Consider the following 17296-nt stretch of genomic DNA (forward strand, 5'->3'; position numbering starts at 1 on the left):
TGAGCATCACAAGGAACAAGTAGGCACCCCGCCAGTAGGGAACCTACTAATCATGACAACTGAGTCCATCCAGAACACTAAAAACAGCAGGGCCTTTGCATGCGTGAGCTCATGTAGGCCTGAGCAACTCTGTGAGGCTTGGAGGACTGATCCTCTATCTAGATTCAGTGAGGAAGTGGAGACTCAGAAAGGAGATGGACTTTAATTGAGCCCCGACTATGAGCCAGCACTACGCTTACCGCTTTCCTTATCACTGTGCCCTGGGCTAGTTTGAAAGTCAGCATTTGCTAAGGAAATGGAGATTTAGCGCAGACAAGTGTCTCGAGGGCAGAGGGCAGAAAGATGGGCTTCGGGGCAGCCTTGCCCTGGCCCCCCACCTCTGCCACATAATGGCTGTGCGACACTGAGAAACTCACAGTGTGCGTGAGCCACAGCGACCTCACAGGCTCTTAAACCACTAGGAATACTAGTAAATTCTGCTAGTGAATCCTGCCCCTTCTCCGTCTCCCACCCATGTCCAGCCCCACTGCAGCTGGAAACGGTCACCCCCTTCTTGGAACTTTAACTTTACTCCATCACACTTTTTCTTTTCTGGCTTAGATTATATACATCTTTGCCGCTAATGTCCTCTCATAGGCCACAAGCTTCGATGAGATCTTCAGAGTCTTCATGTGAACACACGTAGACAGGCAGGGCCCCCAGCTTTTTTCACAGAATATACAATGTGGCTTTAAAAAATGAGAATTCAAGAAAACTCAGTCCATCCTAAGGCACACAATTCTGCCACCCTCCAACTTAAAGCCACACAGATGTCCCTTGTCACCTGGTCTGAGAGCCAAATCTGTCCCGTGGCTTTCAAGGCTCCACAAGCTCTGGTCCCGCTACCCCTTCTAGTCTCAGGCAGCCATGCTCCCCTTGGTCACTTCCTACCTACAGCACAGGCCTCTGTCCTCTTCCTTTCTTTAGGATACCAAGTCCCACTCCCTTCCCTGATTCAGGGTCTCTGCAAAGGCTGTTCCCTCCTCTGAGGACACTTCTCCCTACCCTGTGACCACCTGGAACCTATCACCTTTCACCCACCCAAGATGGCGCAACCAACTAAAGGGATTCTGTTATAACACTCTGCTCTTATCCCACTTGGTGCTTAGGACAATTTATCAGATACTTAATTTCTTGTTAGCTACCTTTTCCTATAGACTTTACTCTCCACAAGGCTAGATTATGTCCATTTGTCACATTATTCCAAACGCATAGCAGCATCTGGCATACAGAAGGCACCATAAATATTTGTTGAATCCAGAAATCATCACAGACACCAACTTAGTGGATTCTGAGTTAATGACCTTTAGCCCACCATGACTGGTTTATGTGAGCTGTCTTCTGAGGGCTAATCCTGCCAAAATTATGACAAGTCCTAAAGCCCTTTATCACCATCACTATACTCACAGATGGCCTCCCCTGGCATCTGCTGAGAGGAAGACTCTTAATTCCAGGCTGGACCAGAGCCCTGTCATCTTGCCTTCCACTTGGGAGATACTCATAGCCATGGAAGGTCTGAGCCAGGGCCTTCTCCCTCCCATCAGGTAATGAAAAGCAGGACTTGTGGTTCAGTGGAAAGCAGGATACACCAGCACCTCCAGCTGTGGCAAGATCATGAGCAAGGCTGGCTGGAAGAAGGCCCTTTCCCAACTCAGTAATACAGCCGCATGCATTTCAGTGTGTGCCCGTTAAAAACATCATTTAAGAGAGTACCTTGGAAAGGTACCAAGGTCCCTAAACTAATTAACTTTCATCTCTCCTGTCCCTCTGCGCTTGGAGGGCCCTGCCCTCTGCCCACCCCCTCCATGAGGAACATTAAAGACAGGACATTAGCCTGAGAACATTCTATTTAAAACAAAAGTACTTCTAAAGATAGCCTTGGATGCCCATCTAAATCATCCTGAGTCCATTTTCTGGCTCCAGAACCTGCTTGGTCAGTGCCCCAGATGGGCCCTACTGTGGTGCCTGATATCCATAAAGAATGTCTTTCATGGTTCATTGGTTGAATTAATCTGATATAAAACGTCTAAACTGGAAAACCTGTGAATTGGGATCTTGATGAGTTTAGGCAGAACAGCAAGCAGGGCCACAGCAGATTTAATAACAAAGGCAAAGGAAAGATCTTTCAGAAAATTAAAGCAGAAGTTTGTGTAAGTGGGAAATTCAATCTGACCCCTTTCATAAAAGATGATGTATTTTGTGAGAGGTCACATAGGCCTTGCTCCCCTGCCTCAGATACCTGGATACTCCTCTCTCTGGATACTATAAAGGGCCCCCAGAACGTGTGGGTAACGTAACACCTTCAGCGAGTTGCAGGGGGGGCTTGAGCTAGTCTGTTTCCTAGTGTTTAGGGACCTGCTAATGTAATGCTTCACACCTGCTTGGCACGCCCTGAGCCCTGTTGGAAATCACACCTAGTGATTACCTCTTCAAAACCAGCACACCCACCTCAATCTCCTCTTTCTAATCCACTTAAATCTGAGGCATGAAATATGCCTCTCTGTACATTTCTTAACAGACAGAGACACCAATAAACAGAGCAACTGAGCCCATCATCCGAGGGAGAACCACACAGCAGGGTAATGCACTTAGGCTTTCTAACAAGAGAAAGAGGGAGGAACTGAGAGGGAGGTTTTATCATCAGTCCCTGACCCTGTGAACAGACATTCCCAGCACCACAGACTCTTGGCTTTCTAGCTTTCCAGCAACTTTGTACGTGATGCACATTCTGGGAATTTAAGAATTTAACCATAAAATGTTTCCAATCTCCCACAGATAGACATGGCTTAAAAAAAAAAAAAAAAAAAGACAATGATTCAGCACATTGGGTATTCCAGGAAATACCTGGAAATACGAACTACCCTCTCTGGAAAGGGGGCTTCTCAAGCAGCACAACCTGGGAGGGAAAGGTGACAAGCCGGTGGCAGGTGCCAGAGAGGGCTCTGGCAGGGCAGAGGCTCTGGTCCTTAAGAGTCACACCTAGAAACAAGTGTCCAGCCAGCCAGGATGCCATCAGACTCTCTGGGAGAGATCACCCGGTCACTGCCCTTACCCACCCACCATCTTTAGGTACAACCTGTGTTGGCATTGGCAGCAGAGTTTAAAAAAAAAAAAAAAGGCAGGGGTGGGGGGAACAAGGCAGGGCAAAATTTGAGTCCGGTAAATTTTATTGACAATCACGATTTTAATGTATTTATAAAACTCGCCTAGTGAATCTGCCTCCCAAAGTAAGATCTGCCTCTCGCTGAGTCCCCTTTGTTCCAAGGACTAAAAATTCCACACAATTACTCCCATCTCCATTATGAATTGCTTTTTACTCTCTGCTGCTCTTGTCGTCAAGCTCGTGTAATCAATACTCTCAATTTCAGAGAGGAAAACAAAGGAACGGAGAAGGTAACTGTGAGAAGTCAGCAAAACTCCTTCTGCAAAGTGTGTCTAATGTGGTGGGTGGTTAAGAAGTGGCATTTCTGGAACCAACCTCTCTCCCCCTTTGTTTTCCTCAGTGACCAGGGGTAAAGAGATCACGGTGATGGTTCCTATTTATTAAACGTGGCTGATTCAGAAGTGGGCCCAAACCCAAACCTCAGCTGCATAAATTCCACCAATTGCCTAGAAACAGCCCCAATCCCTCATCAGGACTTTACTCAGGCCCAGAGCAGGGAAAATGAAGATCCCTCAAGGTTAAAAGAGAACACAAGGCCCCCTAGGAAAAAAGTGTGAGCTATATAAAGATAAAAATCGTAATAAGGAATATGAACATGATCACACTCTGGGAACTGGCCATGCCTTGAGTTGTGAAAGTACCAGAACGCCACTCAGACACCTAGGAATCACCCACTTTCTACATGGCCATGTGTCTTCCAAACCAAGAGAGATATGCGTATGTATAATCAACCCGCTCAAAGCCCCTGTAGCAGGAGGCAGTGCTTTGTTGTAAAACAAAACTGAGATGAAATAACCATCATCCTTTCAAATGTCCTCTGAGAGTTTGGTATTTGAGGCACATTCTGTCATGTACTTCTCTCTGACCTCAAACACTTTGATTCTCTTTTTCCAAGTTCACATAAAAGACAGAAAGCTCTCAGATTGGTCTACAGCACCATGAGTCTTGACTCAATCAGAATTCTTCGCTGGTGCCGAGAATTCGTTGTTATTCCAGATAATTAGGAAGCGGAGATAAAGGGCCATTACGTTAGAGAGGCCTAGCCCACTGGGAAGACTGGCCGTCGGCTCCTTGTTTAAAAACAGATTAGTTCCCACTGCTCCCAGAAGGCTTCCAAGGGTATGCTCAGATATGCTAAGCCCCATCCTGACACCCTTTCCTCCTGTTCACAATACGCTTGCAGAATTCGAGAATGTGGCTTGTCTGCAAGGCTTAAAACAAATGCTTCAATTTTCCATTCTCCAAATGAAAATCAATGGCAACAGAGAGGTAAAATCAATGTTCACCGCTCTGTAGGGAGAATCCCACCCCTAGCTCCCGCCCACCCAGAGCAATAAATCAGAACTAGCCATCTTGACTGGCAGTGAATCCCTGAGAGCAGAGCCCTCTGTGGCTGGTATGACTTTCTGTCCATCCCCCCGTTTCCCACGAGGCTGTTTTCTTTAAGAAAGCCTAAGACAGTATTTCTAAAACCTGAGTCAGGAAGAATAACACACGGTTGCATAAAAACTCTTTTTCCCCTAATGAGTCCTTTTGCCGGTAGGATCTTTGGTATCGAAGAACAGAGTGTGACTATTTCCCTAAGGATCCATTCTGCATTATCTAGTCTTAATGATGGCTCAGACACCCACTGACCTGCTCCCCCGGACAACCAGTGATCTGCTTTCTGTCACCAAAGATTAGCTTGCATACTCAAGAAGTATAGGTAAACAGAAATCATACAGGATATACTCCTTTTTTTGCTCTGTGTTCTTCCACTTAGCATAGTTATGATAAAATTTATCCATACTGATAGATGCATCAATAGCCTATTTCTTTAACTTTTTTTCATGTTTATTTATTTTTGAGAGACAGATATCGAGTGGGGGAGGGGGAGAGAGGGAGACACAGAATCCACAGCAGGCTCCACGCTCTGAGCTGTCAGTACAGAGCCCAATGGGGAGTTTGAACTCACGAACTGTGAGATCATGACCTGAGCCGGTCAGACGCCTCATTGACTGAGCCACCCAGGCCCCCCGTCTTTTTATTGCTGAGTAGTAATCCATTGTATAGATGTGCCACAATTTGTTTATCCATTCACCTGTTGATAGACATTTGGGTTGCTTCCAGCTCTTGGCTATTACAAGTAAAGCTGCTACGAATATTCATGGTTGAGTGTTAGAACGGACATATGCTTTCAGTGCATAATCCAGATACAAACCTTTTGTCAAACCTGTGTTTTGTAAATATTTTCTCTTGGTGTGGCTTGTCCTTTTATTCCTTTTATTATTGTAACAGTGTCTTTTGAAGATCAAGTTTTAAATTTTGATGAAATCCAATTTGCTGATTTTACTATTATTTAATTGCTTTTATAGTTCATGCTTTCTCGTGTCCAAAGAAATCTTTGTCAGACCCAAGGTTACTACTCCTGTTTTCTTCTAAAACTTTGATATTCTTAGCTCTTACTGAGACAGAAAATCCTAACCAGCTCCATGCTCAGTGCAGACCCTGATGTAGTGCTCGATCCAACAACCCTGGGATCACAATCCGAGATGAAACCAAGAGTCAGACACTCAACCAATGGAGCCACCAAGGCACTTCCCAAGTTCATATTTTATATACTATGTTATACAATCTTTAAAATTTGTAACTACAGGGGCACCTGGGTGGCTCAGTTGGTTGAGCATCCAACTTCAGCTCAGATCACGATCTCACAGTTCATGGGTTCGAGCCCCGCATCAGGCTCCGTTCTGACGGCTCAGAGCCTGGAGCCTGCTTCGGATTCTGTGTGTGCGTCTCTCTCTGACCCTCCCCCATTCATGCTGTGTCTCTGTCTCTCAAAAATAAACATCAAAGTTTTTTAAAAATTGTATCTACAAAGATTTGTCATATCATAAAATACTCACTTATAAAAATCAACTCAAGAAAGCCTAATACAAATTTTTCTATATAGGATAAACATGACGTGATGACCAAGTTTTAACAAAAATGAACCAACAGATAAAACCTAGGACTAGAAAAAAGAATGGATGGAAATGTGCTGGGATGTTTAATTACTGTTTTTAACTGATGTGAACATTGCCTATTTCTTGTTTCTTTTTACTCTTCTGTATTGTTAGTGTCTCCTGTAATAAGCATCGAATATCATCATATTAAAAATTGATTCAGATATTTAAAAAAATCATTTAAGAGATGGCTTCCCGATCCCAGGAAGCCTTCACAGTACTCTGTGGAACTTAAATGGCCCCTTCAGAAAACCTGAAAGGTGAACAACACTACCGAGAATTCACCCGCTCCCGAGCCCACTCACGGTGGCTCGACACAAGAAAAGATGAAGCAAAGAACTTCCAAGCAGAATTCTCCAAAGAGAATGTGAGATTACGTGAAGCCTCTAGATGAAACCAGATGCAAACCCAAATGTAAATACTACCCTAATAAAGGAGAATTCCAGCAAAGGGAGACCCCACGTGGCACCCCACCAGAATTCTCACCCATCTGCCCAGATGTTCAGTGGTCACAAATGTGCGTACGTCAAACAGCTTCTCCACTCACTCCATCTCGATGGGCAAGGAAAGCTAATGAAATTCTCTCACTGATGCGCTCACTGTCCTCTGTCTCAATCGATGTGACAAGACAGCCTAAGTGTGCAGCCTCGTAATCAGCCTGAGGCTGGCCCAGCCGCCTCTCCATGTGTGTGTAGTGCTGACGATCTGGCAGGTGGGATTTGCCTCTTGAGCTGCTGCAGAGGCCAGACTGGCTGATGGGATTGTCTACAGATGTTTCTCAGAGAGAAAGATTACTTCCCTGATTGATGAATAAATAGAGTCGTCAACACTGTCTCCTTGGTCAGAGGGGACCCCTGAAGTATAATGTGGCAGGACAGATGTTTCATCTGGGAAGGTGTCCAAGACCCCAAGAAGAGGTATGTGCTCGACTGATACGGTGGGCCGAGGTATTCAGTCTGTGGGAGGGAGGTGGGGAGGTTGGACCACAACGGCAGTGAACACCACTGCAGAGCCTTCCTGGCTCAGACCACCTCCCAAATCCAGATAAGGGAGTGGGCGCGCTGCCTCAATCACAGCCTCCTCTTTGGGCTGTTTTTCCAGTGAACAAAAGGTCCCTATCATCAGGAATGCAGCCATCTTCTTAGCCCTTACCTGCTGTGAATCACAAAGAGGGCGGCAGAAATGACACTGTAATGCTCATGCTAAACCTCACGGCTTCCCCGAGAAGGAAGGACAAGCAGGCAGAGTCACCAGAGGAAGGAGCCAGGCACCTGGTGGGGGCTACCTTCTTCTTAGAAACATGAAACTGTGGGGTTTCCTGGCTGACCTTCCAAAACGAATGACGTAATAACCATCATCATAATTGTTTTAGCAAGTGGCAGACCAGCCATCATTATGTGACACTAGACTATATGCCTTACACAAGTGTGTGTCACTGAACTCTCACACAAGGACACGCACAAAAGAGCCCCTGCAAGGATTAGCAACAATTGCTACCCATAAGGTCTCTTTAAGAGTCACTGGTGGGCGGCACCTGGGTGGCTCAGTCAGTCAAAGGGTTAAGGGTCCGAGTATTGATTTCTGCTCAGGTCATGATATCAAGGTTTGGTCCGTGAGTTTGAGCCCCGCATTGGGCTCTTGGGCACTGACAGTGCAGGGCCTGCTTGGTATTCTCTCTCTCTCCCCTTCTCTGCCCTTCCTGCATGCACGCGCACTCTCTATCTCACAAAATAAATAAATGAACATTAATAAAAAAACAATCATGAGAGGATGCACCCCAATAAACAGGAAAGAGGAATGGGTAAGTATTTTCATTAAATCCATTTTACAGACGATGAAGCACAAATTCTGAAAGGTAAAGTACATGCCAAGGTCACAGAGCAAGGCAGTAGCCAGCCTGGGAAAGGAACCCTGGTTGGTCTCATTCCAAAATCCATGCGCTTAGTCATTGTAATCCTGTGGCCACCAGAATATGAGGGAGATGAGGATTATGCTTTCCACACAAGCAAACAAGTGGTGGTGCTCCCAACAAAGAAACAAGGCATGCCCAGACACACACAACCTACACCTGGATAGGCCTGAATACCAATATGGTTGCAGCCTCCATCTTGCACAGATTTGAGCTTAATGCTGACAAGCTCCTGTCCGGCACTTTCAGAGGGGCTATATTCCAGGAGGAAACAGGCAATGGTCTATCCATGTTGCACATCCATATACACACACATACAACCAGATGGTTAAAATCTAGAGCACTATCTCAAAAAGGGTATTTAGCTATTTGCAGCAAAAGAGGCCCCCTCTTACAACCTTTAGAGAAGGAAGAAATCATGTGCAGCAGGAAACTCTAGGATAGTTTTCTCAGACTATGTCTGCCTGGAAAACTTCTAGTGACAACAACAATTTTTTTTTTTTTTTTTTTTACATCCCACTCCACAGTGAACTTAATTTTCTTTGAGGGTAGGAAAGTATGTAGCTTCAGTGTGTAACACAAGCCTGGCACATTGTAGGTGCTCGGTATCTTTCTGTTAAATGACAGTGAATGAATGGAGAGACAAGGACAGGATGAAGGGAGAGGCTGATACACGGTAGTAACAGAAAACAGGAGTTTTGGAGCCGGACGGTCCAGGGTTTGAAACATGGCTGCCACTTCCTGGATGTATAAGCCAATTACTAATGCTGCTCTGTCTCACTCCCCTCGTTTTTAGAGTGGAGACAAAAATAAATCCCAACTTGGCAAAAGGGCAGGAAGAATTCAAGGATGTGGTGCTGAGCACAATGCATGGCGTATGCTAGGGTTTGGGAGTGAGATCTATCTTTACTTCCAGGGAGAATACTCCAGTCTGGAGCAAAGAGTAAAACACATTATATCTTGCGTCTCAGTCTTATGGAGACAAAGGGTTACTGTTTTTAGGTGACCACCAGGCTGGATCTGTAGCTGTAGGGACCAGGTTTGCAGAGGCAGGGAGGTTGAGGGCTCTGCTCCAGGGAGTTTCTCTGCTGGACCGTGATGGAGCTTCCCAGGCAGTTTAGGAGGAAACCACTTAGGGAATGGAGGGAAATTAAAACACTTTGCAAAAGGAGCAGCCAATGGGACCAGCACTGCTCAGACTTCAAGAACTGCAGGAAGGGAAAGGACCCATCCGGCATGGTCCCATGGTTGAAACGAAGCTAATGAGCAGAAGCCACAGGAGATGCACTTCAGTGGGAATCGAGTCCCAGAAAGGCTGCATCCTTTGCTTGAGGTCATGGCCCAGCGCAGGTGGATGGCAGAGCATGTTGCCAAGTCCAAAACAGGTGTGGTGACTCCAGTGCCCATGGACTGAACACCTACCTCTCCATTGCACAGCAGTACAGAAAGAAGGGAGAACAGGCCCTGCAAATGCCTTTCTCCCATCCCCACCAACCCAACCCCACTGTTAAAGAACACGGTGCATGTGTGTGTGTGTGTGTGTGTGTGTGTGTGTACACACGCACATACGTTCATGCATGGGCACATGTTGGTTCTTGCTCCGAGTATTTTTGTAGGACTGAAGGCCCACCAAGAAGACAAATTCAAAGGCTCTTTCTGTCCTCTATAAAAGCTTTCTCCCACTGGATGGAGAAAGCTGGGAGAGGTTGAGGGTAAAAAGGCAAAGCTTTAAAGATCTTAAAGAAGAGTGGGGAGACCTCCCTCCGTGCTGGGGAAGAAGGTGATCAAGTACTATACCCTGAGAAAACAGCAAGGCATGTTCTCAGGAGAAACGGTGGTGTGGTGGTGCTGAGGAGGAAGAACCCCAAACCAGGGCACCCCGACTGGCGAAGATGCCCACGGCCCATATATCTGGGCATGAAAGCAGACAACCATCAGACTCCGAGGAACCTCAAAGGATTATAACACTGACAATGTCAGTGACAAGCAACAGACTAATGACTCAGAACTTGTTTTCTTAGCTCTAAGCTTCCGGGATCTCTGGGGTCATTCCTGAAGGAGGAATGGCCCCCATAATGACAAAGAAGGGATTTTCCGTGCATCTGCTCAGATGAGGGCTCAGAGTTAAAGTTGATTTAAAATAAATGCCGGTATTAAAATTTTTTGCAAATCTGTGTTGGAGAATTGAGATGCATACCCTAGGATGACTGGAGGCACCAAATACCATACAAAATGGCGATAGAAACACCTGCTCTCCTTCCCCCCCCCAGTGTCCCCCACTCTGAAATTGGGTACCCCCAGATCTGTCAGTCGGAGTGCGCTTCCCGGCCCCCGGCCTTACCTGGGGAGAAGGTGCTTGCGGCTGACACACAGGGCAGTCTGGTAGTCCTGGGTCACACACACTTTGTGAGGGCTGCACTTCACCTTCAGGCAGGGGTCTTTCGATGGGTCCAGGGCTGAGGCAAAAAAGAGCAAGAAGGGGGGGGGTGAGGACTTCTAAGGAAATTTAGTTTCTCTTTCTACTCAAATAAACAAATGGGAAATAAACAGACCACGTGTTTGCACTCTGGGCGGTTTTCTTAGGCTGATGGGAATTGCAATGAATACCCAAACCGAGGGGAATTCTGTGTCTACTGCACATGTTCTGCTTCAGCATCAGGACAGTGATTCCTTTGTGCTTTGGGGAGTTTCAGCATCTCCATGTCGGGCAGGAATTACTTTTAAAATCCTTTAGAATCTTACATACTCCAAGGACCAAGAGCTCCTTTTCCCTCTTTGGTTATCTGTCTGCAATTGCTTTTTATGACTTCATCCGTGCCTACCTTTACTTATTTCCTACCACGTAGAAAGTCCTTGAGGACAGAGTTTTTTTGGCTCCAGTTCAATCGACACGGACTGTGTGCATCAATAAGCCCATGTTAAATTTTGGGAAGAGCTTCAGGAGGCCCAAAACCATTTTGCACCACGCAAAGTTCCAACATAATAAGGAAGGGAGAAAGCTTATACATAAATATTTATTGTGCGAGGCAGAATGAGAGAAGGGCCATGACGGGCATATAAAATGATAACGGAGCTCCAGAGAAAAACAGAGATCAATTTCTGGGGCAAGGATTAATGAGGCATTAATATGTGAACTGGATCCAGAAGGATGGGCAGAGTTTGGGAAAGCGAAGTTACAAAAGGCAGTCTAGACTGCCATGGGTGGACCATCACAGGGCACTTGATCCGATCAGTAAGTGTGGCCTGTGGGTGGTAATGATGGTGGGGGGGCGGGGGGCGGTGTGCGGAGAAGGGATGTGGAGTCGACCAAGGCACTCCAGAAAGGGTCTCCCAAAACAGCGGTTCCAAAACTGCACCGTTTTCCAGAACAGGCTGAGCGGCAGGCCCCGGGCTAATCAGCGCCCCGCACACCGAGGTGCGCACGCTCATTACGGCAGTGAAGAGGCCGCAGGGAATTCTCCGCAAAGCAAAAGCAATTGTGCCGTCTCCCAGCTCCAGGCCTAGGCCTATTAGGCAGTAAATCCTTCATAACTTTCTCCGCAGCCCGCGGAGGCGAGGCCTCCCCGTGTCCTCCCCACGCAAACATTTGGTTAAACAAATTGGCATCCTGAGCAGGGACAGCAAAACTGCCATGAGAAACGCCATCGTGCCCACAGCTGCTGGGTCCCCCGGCCACCACGAGACCCCTGCCCTTAGAGAAGTTGCGGTTCCTCTCAGCCCCCCCAGGCCCAGAACCTCCACACCATTTTCCTCAGACAGCAGCTGGGAGTTTCTCAAGGGACCTGAACACACAACATCCGGAGGCATTTCTGCTGCTTGAACAGTTCAGGGCGGCTCCGTCCGCTGCAGCAGCACCAGCCGCTATAAAAACAAGGCAGGGTGCATTTTTAGGCCAGTCAGGTCAGCAACAAGACCCAGGTCCTGGACCCAGGGGAGTCATCTGACAGAGCCTACGCCCCAAGGGATCACCCGTCTGCCTGAAGCTTAGCAGAGGGAAACGAGGTGCAGGAAGAATAAAAGAGGCTGATTCGAGCCCCAGCGACAGGGCATTCACTTTGAACTCTTCAGCTGAGGGCTGCATCTGGGAAGCAATGGCAGCAAGGCTTGTGTCCGCTTCCGGAGTCCTTCAAGCCAAGGCCTTCCAGAAACTCACAACAGGAGTTTCTGGTCCCAGGTGGAAGGCTCCCAGTCCTGGGGATGTCCACACGAGAAGCCAGGAGGCTGGTATGGCCTCAGACCACTGGCTCTTCCCTCGTGCAGTGTCTCCCACTCCCAACCCCAGGGTGGCTGTCCAGCCAACTGTGACTTGCCTCCCCAGGCTCATGCAAAATGCAGCCAACCTGAAGAACGATTACCAGATGACTGCTAATGACGGACCGTGGCAATCCTCCACTGCTCCTTCTCACACGCCCAGCCACCACGGGATGAGGGAAGACATCAGGGATCTCAAGGAACTTGGGGACCGGACCACAGGCAGCCCCAGCCAAGGTGCCAGCCTAGGTGCTTCCCTGATAGGTGCTAAGTGCTACAGAGCCCTTGGGATTTTCATGGGAGTGTATCGCAGAGATGGAAACTAACAGGCTGCCCTAGGAGGGTGGGTATCCAAATCTGAAGTACTCCATGACCAGCTTCGTGGCCAAATTTGAGGTTCTTTTTGTTTTTGCAGCCAACTGCACAAACACCAATGTCCGTCGACAGGCAGTACAATCTTGAAGGAAGTAAGTCAGCCGAGCATAGTTTGCAAGAGCAGACTCCAGACCCGGTGTTTTGGAGGGTGAATACGGCTTACTCATACCTCACCTGCCTCCTCTATATGGTGAGGGTTATACCACCTGCTCTTGGTTTGGTTATCTTGAGGGTTAAAGGAGCTAATATTTGTGAGTCCTTAAAGCCAACTTAGTGTATGTTAAGTACGTCATAGGTGTTTGCTAATTTTTTGTGCATTTGGTCCCCAGAATGAGTCGTAAGTCTTCATAAAAACAAGAACAAGACCTAACACCCACTGTTTCAGACATGCAATGAACTAAGCCCTATAACTGGATTATCATATTTAATTCTCAAAACCACCCAAGGAGGTGGCTGCTGTTAATGTGCCCGTTTTACAAATGAAGGTCTTAAAGGGGAGTCACTGATGAGAGGTGCGGACGGTATCTGACACTTGGCCCATCGACTCCAGAATGCAAACCCTTCGCATTCATAGGCCAGCAGCAAAACAATCACCTAGGATCTCCTCTGAAGGGCTGACTGTGGGGTCCACCTCACACCAAGTATGGAGCCCACAGGCACCATGTTCTTGGGAGTTCTTGGGGCATTAAGAAAGACAAGGGCTCAAAGGAAGGGGGCAGTGAGAGCATCTGGTGCTTCCCAGGTCGGGCCATGCAGGACTGCCCCCATGGACCTCACACAGCCCCAGGGCTTCCCGAGAAGGGGAGGTGCCCAGCTCTGGGGAACCGTGCCCTCTGCGCTCTCCCTCTGAATGCGGCAACCCTCCAGCTAAGTCAACAGACCAGTGTCCCGGTCGGTCTTCTTTCTGTAGCCTTTCCATGCGTGACACTACCATTAGGCTAACTACTACGGATCGCCCCCCCCTCCAATTCTTGAAGCCAGCATTTCTTTACAAAGAAATCCAATGAAAAAATACTAATAAACGAAAATGAGTCACTTAACTCCATATACATACCTAACAATTTGCATACAGAAATCAAGTCTACTAAACATTAATTACCAGGGTCTGAATACTTCAGACATGGATGCGGATTATTTTGAGTAAATGAACTTCATAGAACAACAAAACAGTAATAAATCAAGCTGCCAGCATTCATTTAATCACCAAGGGGCATTTTGTTTCCGAAAAACAGCCACACTGAGATGGAAAGGGGATGAGGGTGGTACAAGGAGTGTGTCATTTCCCTTTAAACGCCGTCTCCCAAACGAGCTTTTCTAAGCAGCCCCAAGGCTCACAGCAATACTCTGGAAAGAAGCTGACACCCGCATTGGACAGGGCTGTGTGGCTCCACTTTCTAAAGGGAACGATAACAGATCAGAATAATAAGCAGCATTTGAGAGGCCCTTTAATAAGGTGCAGAGAAAGAGTGCAGGTGAGGAGGCAGGGAGAGAGCTGAGTGTTCGTGATAACTGGGAGCAAGCCCAGAAGCTTCCTTGTCAAGGGCTAATGATTTCTGGAGCCTGTGCTCTGAGTCTCTCTCTCTCTCTCCAAGCACAGGCTGAGTGACAGGATGCAGCGATCCCCACAGGATGGCAGAGCCCTGCGTGCCCTCCACTGCTTCTCTCAGGGCACCCGCAGGACTTCTCCAGGACAGCACACCTGGCACAGAGCAGGTGCCCACGGGAGGTTAATTCCCTCTCTCTGCCCATTTCCCAACACCAATCAAGTGTCAAGTGGCAGAAGACACATGTCCAAGTAATTCGTTGACCAATTTTTACAAAAACCATTTTCAAAGAGAAAAAGAACAGGAACACATTAATTTAAAGAGAGATTTGTTAAGCTGAAAAACACTGACTTCCAAAGCAAGTTAATTATAGGCTTCGTGTAATTTTTTTTTCATTAATTTTATTTTTTAAGCTCACTTCTTGGTCTCAATTAAGGTAGTGATATTTTAATTATCTTAATTGTTTCTAAACTTGTTTTCCGGTTTGAGTTACTTTTTAATTAGCTACATTGATTTTAAAATCCAGAATCAAGCCTTTTTGCCGTCGGCGGGCATATCCCATAAGCTCACTGGCAAAGGGTTGTAATTCCTGTGAGAGCAGAACGGGCTACCCCCTCAGAGATGCTGAGATGAGGGAATGTTCCATTTTGTGGATTGGCCCCAGAGTCCCTGAGAGGCGCCTAGGGGGCTGACACACACTTGGGTTTATTCCCTTAACACCTGTAGAGCTTCTGTTCTGTCCAGGCTAGAGGCCGGCATCTCCAGAGTGAACGTGAAGACATTCCTACCCTCCAGGGGCTCACAGCTCCATAAGGATGACAGACAACAGAAGGGCAAGTTCAGTGTGTTAGGGGAGATGTGAGTACCTTGCCCAGGCTTTCAGGGGGTAGGGAGAGCTCCTTGACAGACAGGTATCTATGGAAAATGGGTTTAAGGCAGGTAATAGGGTGAAGAAAACATTCCAGCTCGGAAGCAGCTCTCTTCCCAGAGGAATCAAGGCAAGTTTGGGGGGAACTAAAGCATTTGTTGGGGCCACTGCAGGTTGGAGCAGGGGTGGTACGTGGGAAAAGGGGACAGAGTAGCGGCAGCACCATGAAGGGCCTTTAGGGGATCATGGTCTCCAAATCCTACAGTGTTGGCAAACATGGCAGAACCTGGTGACCTTTGGCACATCCTCCCATGCTGAAGTTAGTGGAGAAGCTATAGGGAGAGAGAACCCTTTATATACCTTTTTCAGGGTAGGTGGCACTTTGATAAGAACAGACAAGCTGCACACTCTCACCCTCCAAAGAAGAGGGATATCAGGGTGGAGGTCTCTGTGGTTGGCTCTTAGAGCTCCCCTTTCCCCCTTTGCAGAACCTCTGGGGACACTGAGCCATGCAGGATTCTGGGAGGCAAGAAGCCTACCCAGTGAGTCTGACAAGCAAAGACATCATCTACAACAGTCATGTGAACTTGTGGTCCACTCTGGTGACTCCAGGGAACGTCCACAGACAAGAGGCCGCTCAACCTACAAAAAGTTGACAAATTAATGAATGTTTTCTGTCTTCTTGTTGTTTTGAAGACTGCTCTCTGCCTGAATCATGCTCAACTGAGGTTCATCTGAAGAGCAGACACTCCCAGTGATTCATTAGCAGTGACTTAATGGATGAATGACAAAGAAATTACTCCAAACTGCTAAAACCTCGTCAAGCTAAGATCCCAAACATTTATTACAGCTTGTCTGTCCCCATGGTAACCTGGGCATGCATCTTGCTCCCCCCCTCTCCCAACCTCTGGAGGGGCTTGTTTACTAGCTGACGACAGAGCCGCACAGAATACAAAACAGAAGATGCTGCCCACAGAATTCTGCTGGAAACAGAGAAGAATGACAGTTTGGAAAACCTCTGTCACCATTTTCAGCTTTCCAATCGAGGTACTGGATGTGTTCATGGGAGGCTGAACAAAGGGGCCCAATGGCCATGTGTCTGAATAAGACAGGCAGTTGAATGACACAGACAGCTGAACATGTATGCCCTAGGAAGGTGGGGAGGGGACGGGAGTGGATGGGGACACAGACAGATAAGGACAGAGGAACAGACGATAAAAAGGTGCATCTTACCTAGGGAACCCGTCCTGAGAAGAGACATTTTCTTTTCCCGTCAAACAGAGGACCTAAGAACTCTTTTCTTTCTGTGTTATAACTAAAAGCACCCTCTCTCTTACACTGTGTGTGTGTGTGTGTGTGTGTGTGTGTGTGTGTGTGTGTGTATGATGGAGGCTAAGTTGTATAAACTGGTAATGGGCAATTATTCAGCCATGTCCCTAAATGCTAACAACTGTTAAATACAGGTAGATGGGTATAGAGGAGTTTATTTTATCATTCCCTCAACTTTTGGGTATATATGAAAACTTTAATATTAAAAGGAAAGAAAAGAAAAAAGAAACATCCTACAAGCCAGCAAGTTAACATATAAGGCAAAAAATGTACATCTCGGGGCGCCTGGATGGCGCAGTCGGTTAAGCATCCGACTTCAGCCAGGTCACGATCTCGCGGTCCGTGAGTTCGAGCCCCGCGTCAGGCTCTGGGCTGATGGCTCGGAGCCTGGAGCCTGTTTCCGATTCTGTGTCTCCCTCTCTCTCTGCCCCTCCCCCGTTCATGCTCTGTCTCTCTCTGTCCCAAAAATAAATAAACGTTGAAAAAAAAATTAAAAAAAAAATGTACATCTCGATAGTCTACAGGAAGAGGAAATTATCAACAAGTTGAATGTCCATCTACTCTACCCGGCTTGGGCTACCGAAACAAAATACTAGACAGTGGGCGACTTGGACAACAGACTGTTATTTCTCACAGTTCTGGAGGATGGAAATCTGAGATCACGTTGCCACCATGGCCAATTTCTTGTGAGAGCTCTCTTGCTGGCTTGTAGATGGCCACCTTCTCACTATGTGAGAAGGCTTTTTCTCAGTGTATATACACAGCAAGCCAGTGAGCCCTGTGATGTCTCTTTTTATTCTGCATACCTTTTTTAAAAAAGATTTTATTTACTTT

General features: G+C 47.1%; 1 protein-coding gene across 1 annotated transcript in view; it reads right to left on the minus strand.

The window, feature by feature from the left end:
* Positions 1 to 17296, minus strand: part of SPOCK1 (SPARC (osteonectin), cwcv and kazal like domains proteoglycan 1) — a 514360-nt gene that overhangs the window by 146268 nt on the left and 350796 nt on the right. The window contains exon 3 of the mRNA XM_047085004.1: positions 10437 to 10551. Coding sequence (XP_046940960.1) covers positions 10437 to 10551 — 115 coding nt within the window. The remainder of the gene's footprint in view (positions 1 to 10436; positions 10552 to 17296) is intronic.

This window comes from Lynx rufus, unplaced genomic scaffold (genome assembly GCF_022079265.1).
Source record: "Lynx rufus isolate CCGP_SWC_20201006 ecotype Redwood Valley unplaced genomic scaffold, mLynRuf1.p SCAF_1, whole genome shotgun sequence".
Taxonomy (NCBI): Eukaryota; Metazoa; Chordata; class Mammalia; order Carnivora; family Felidae; genus Lynx; species Lynx rufus.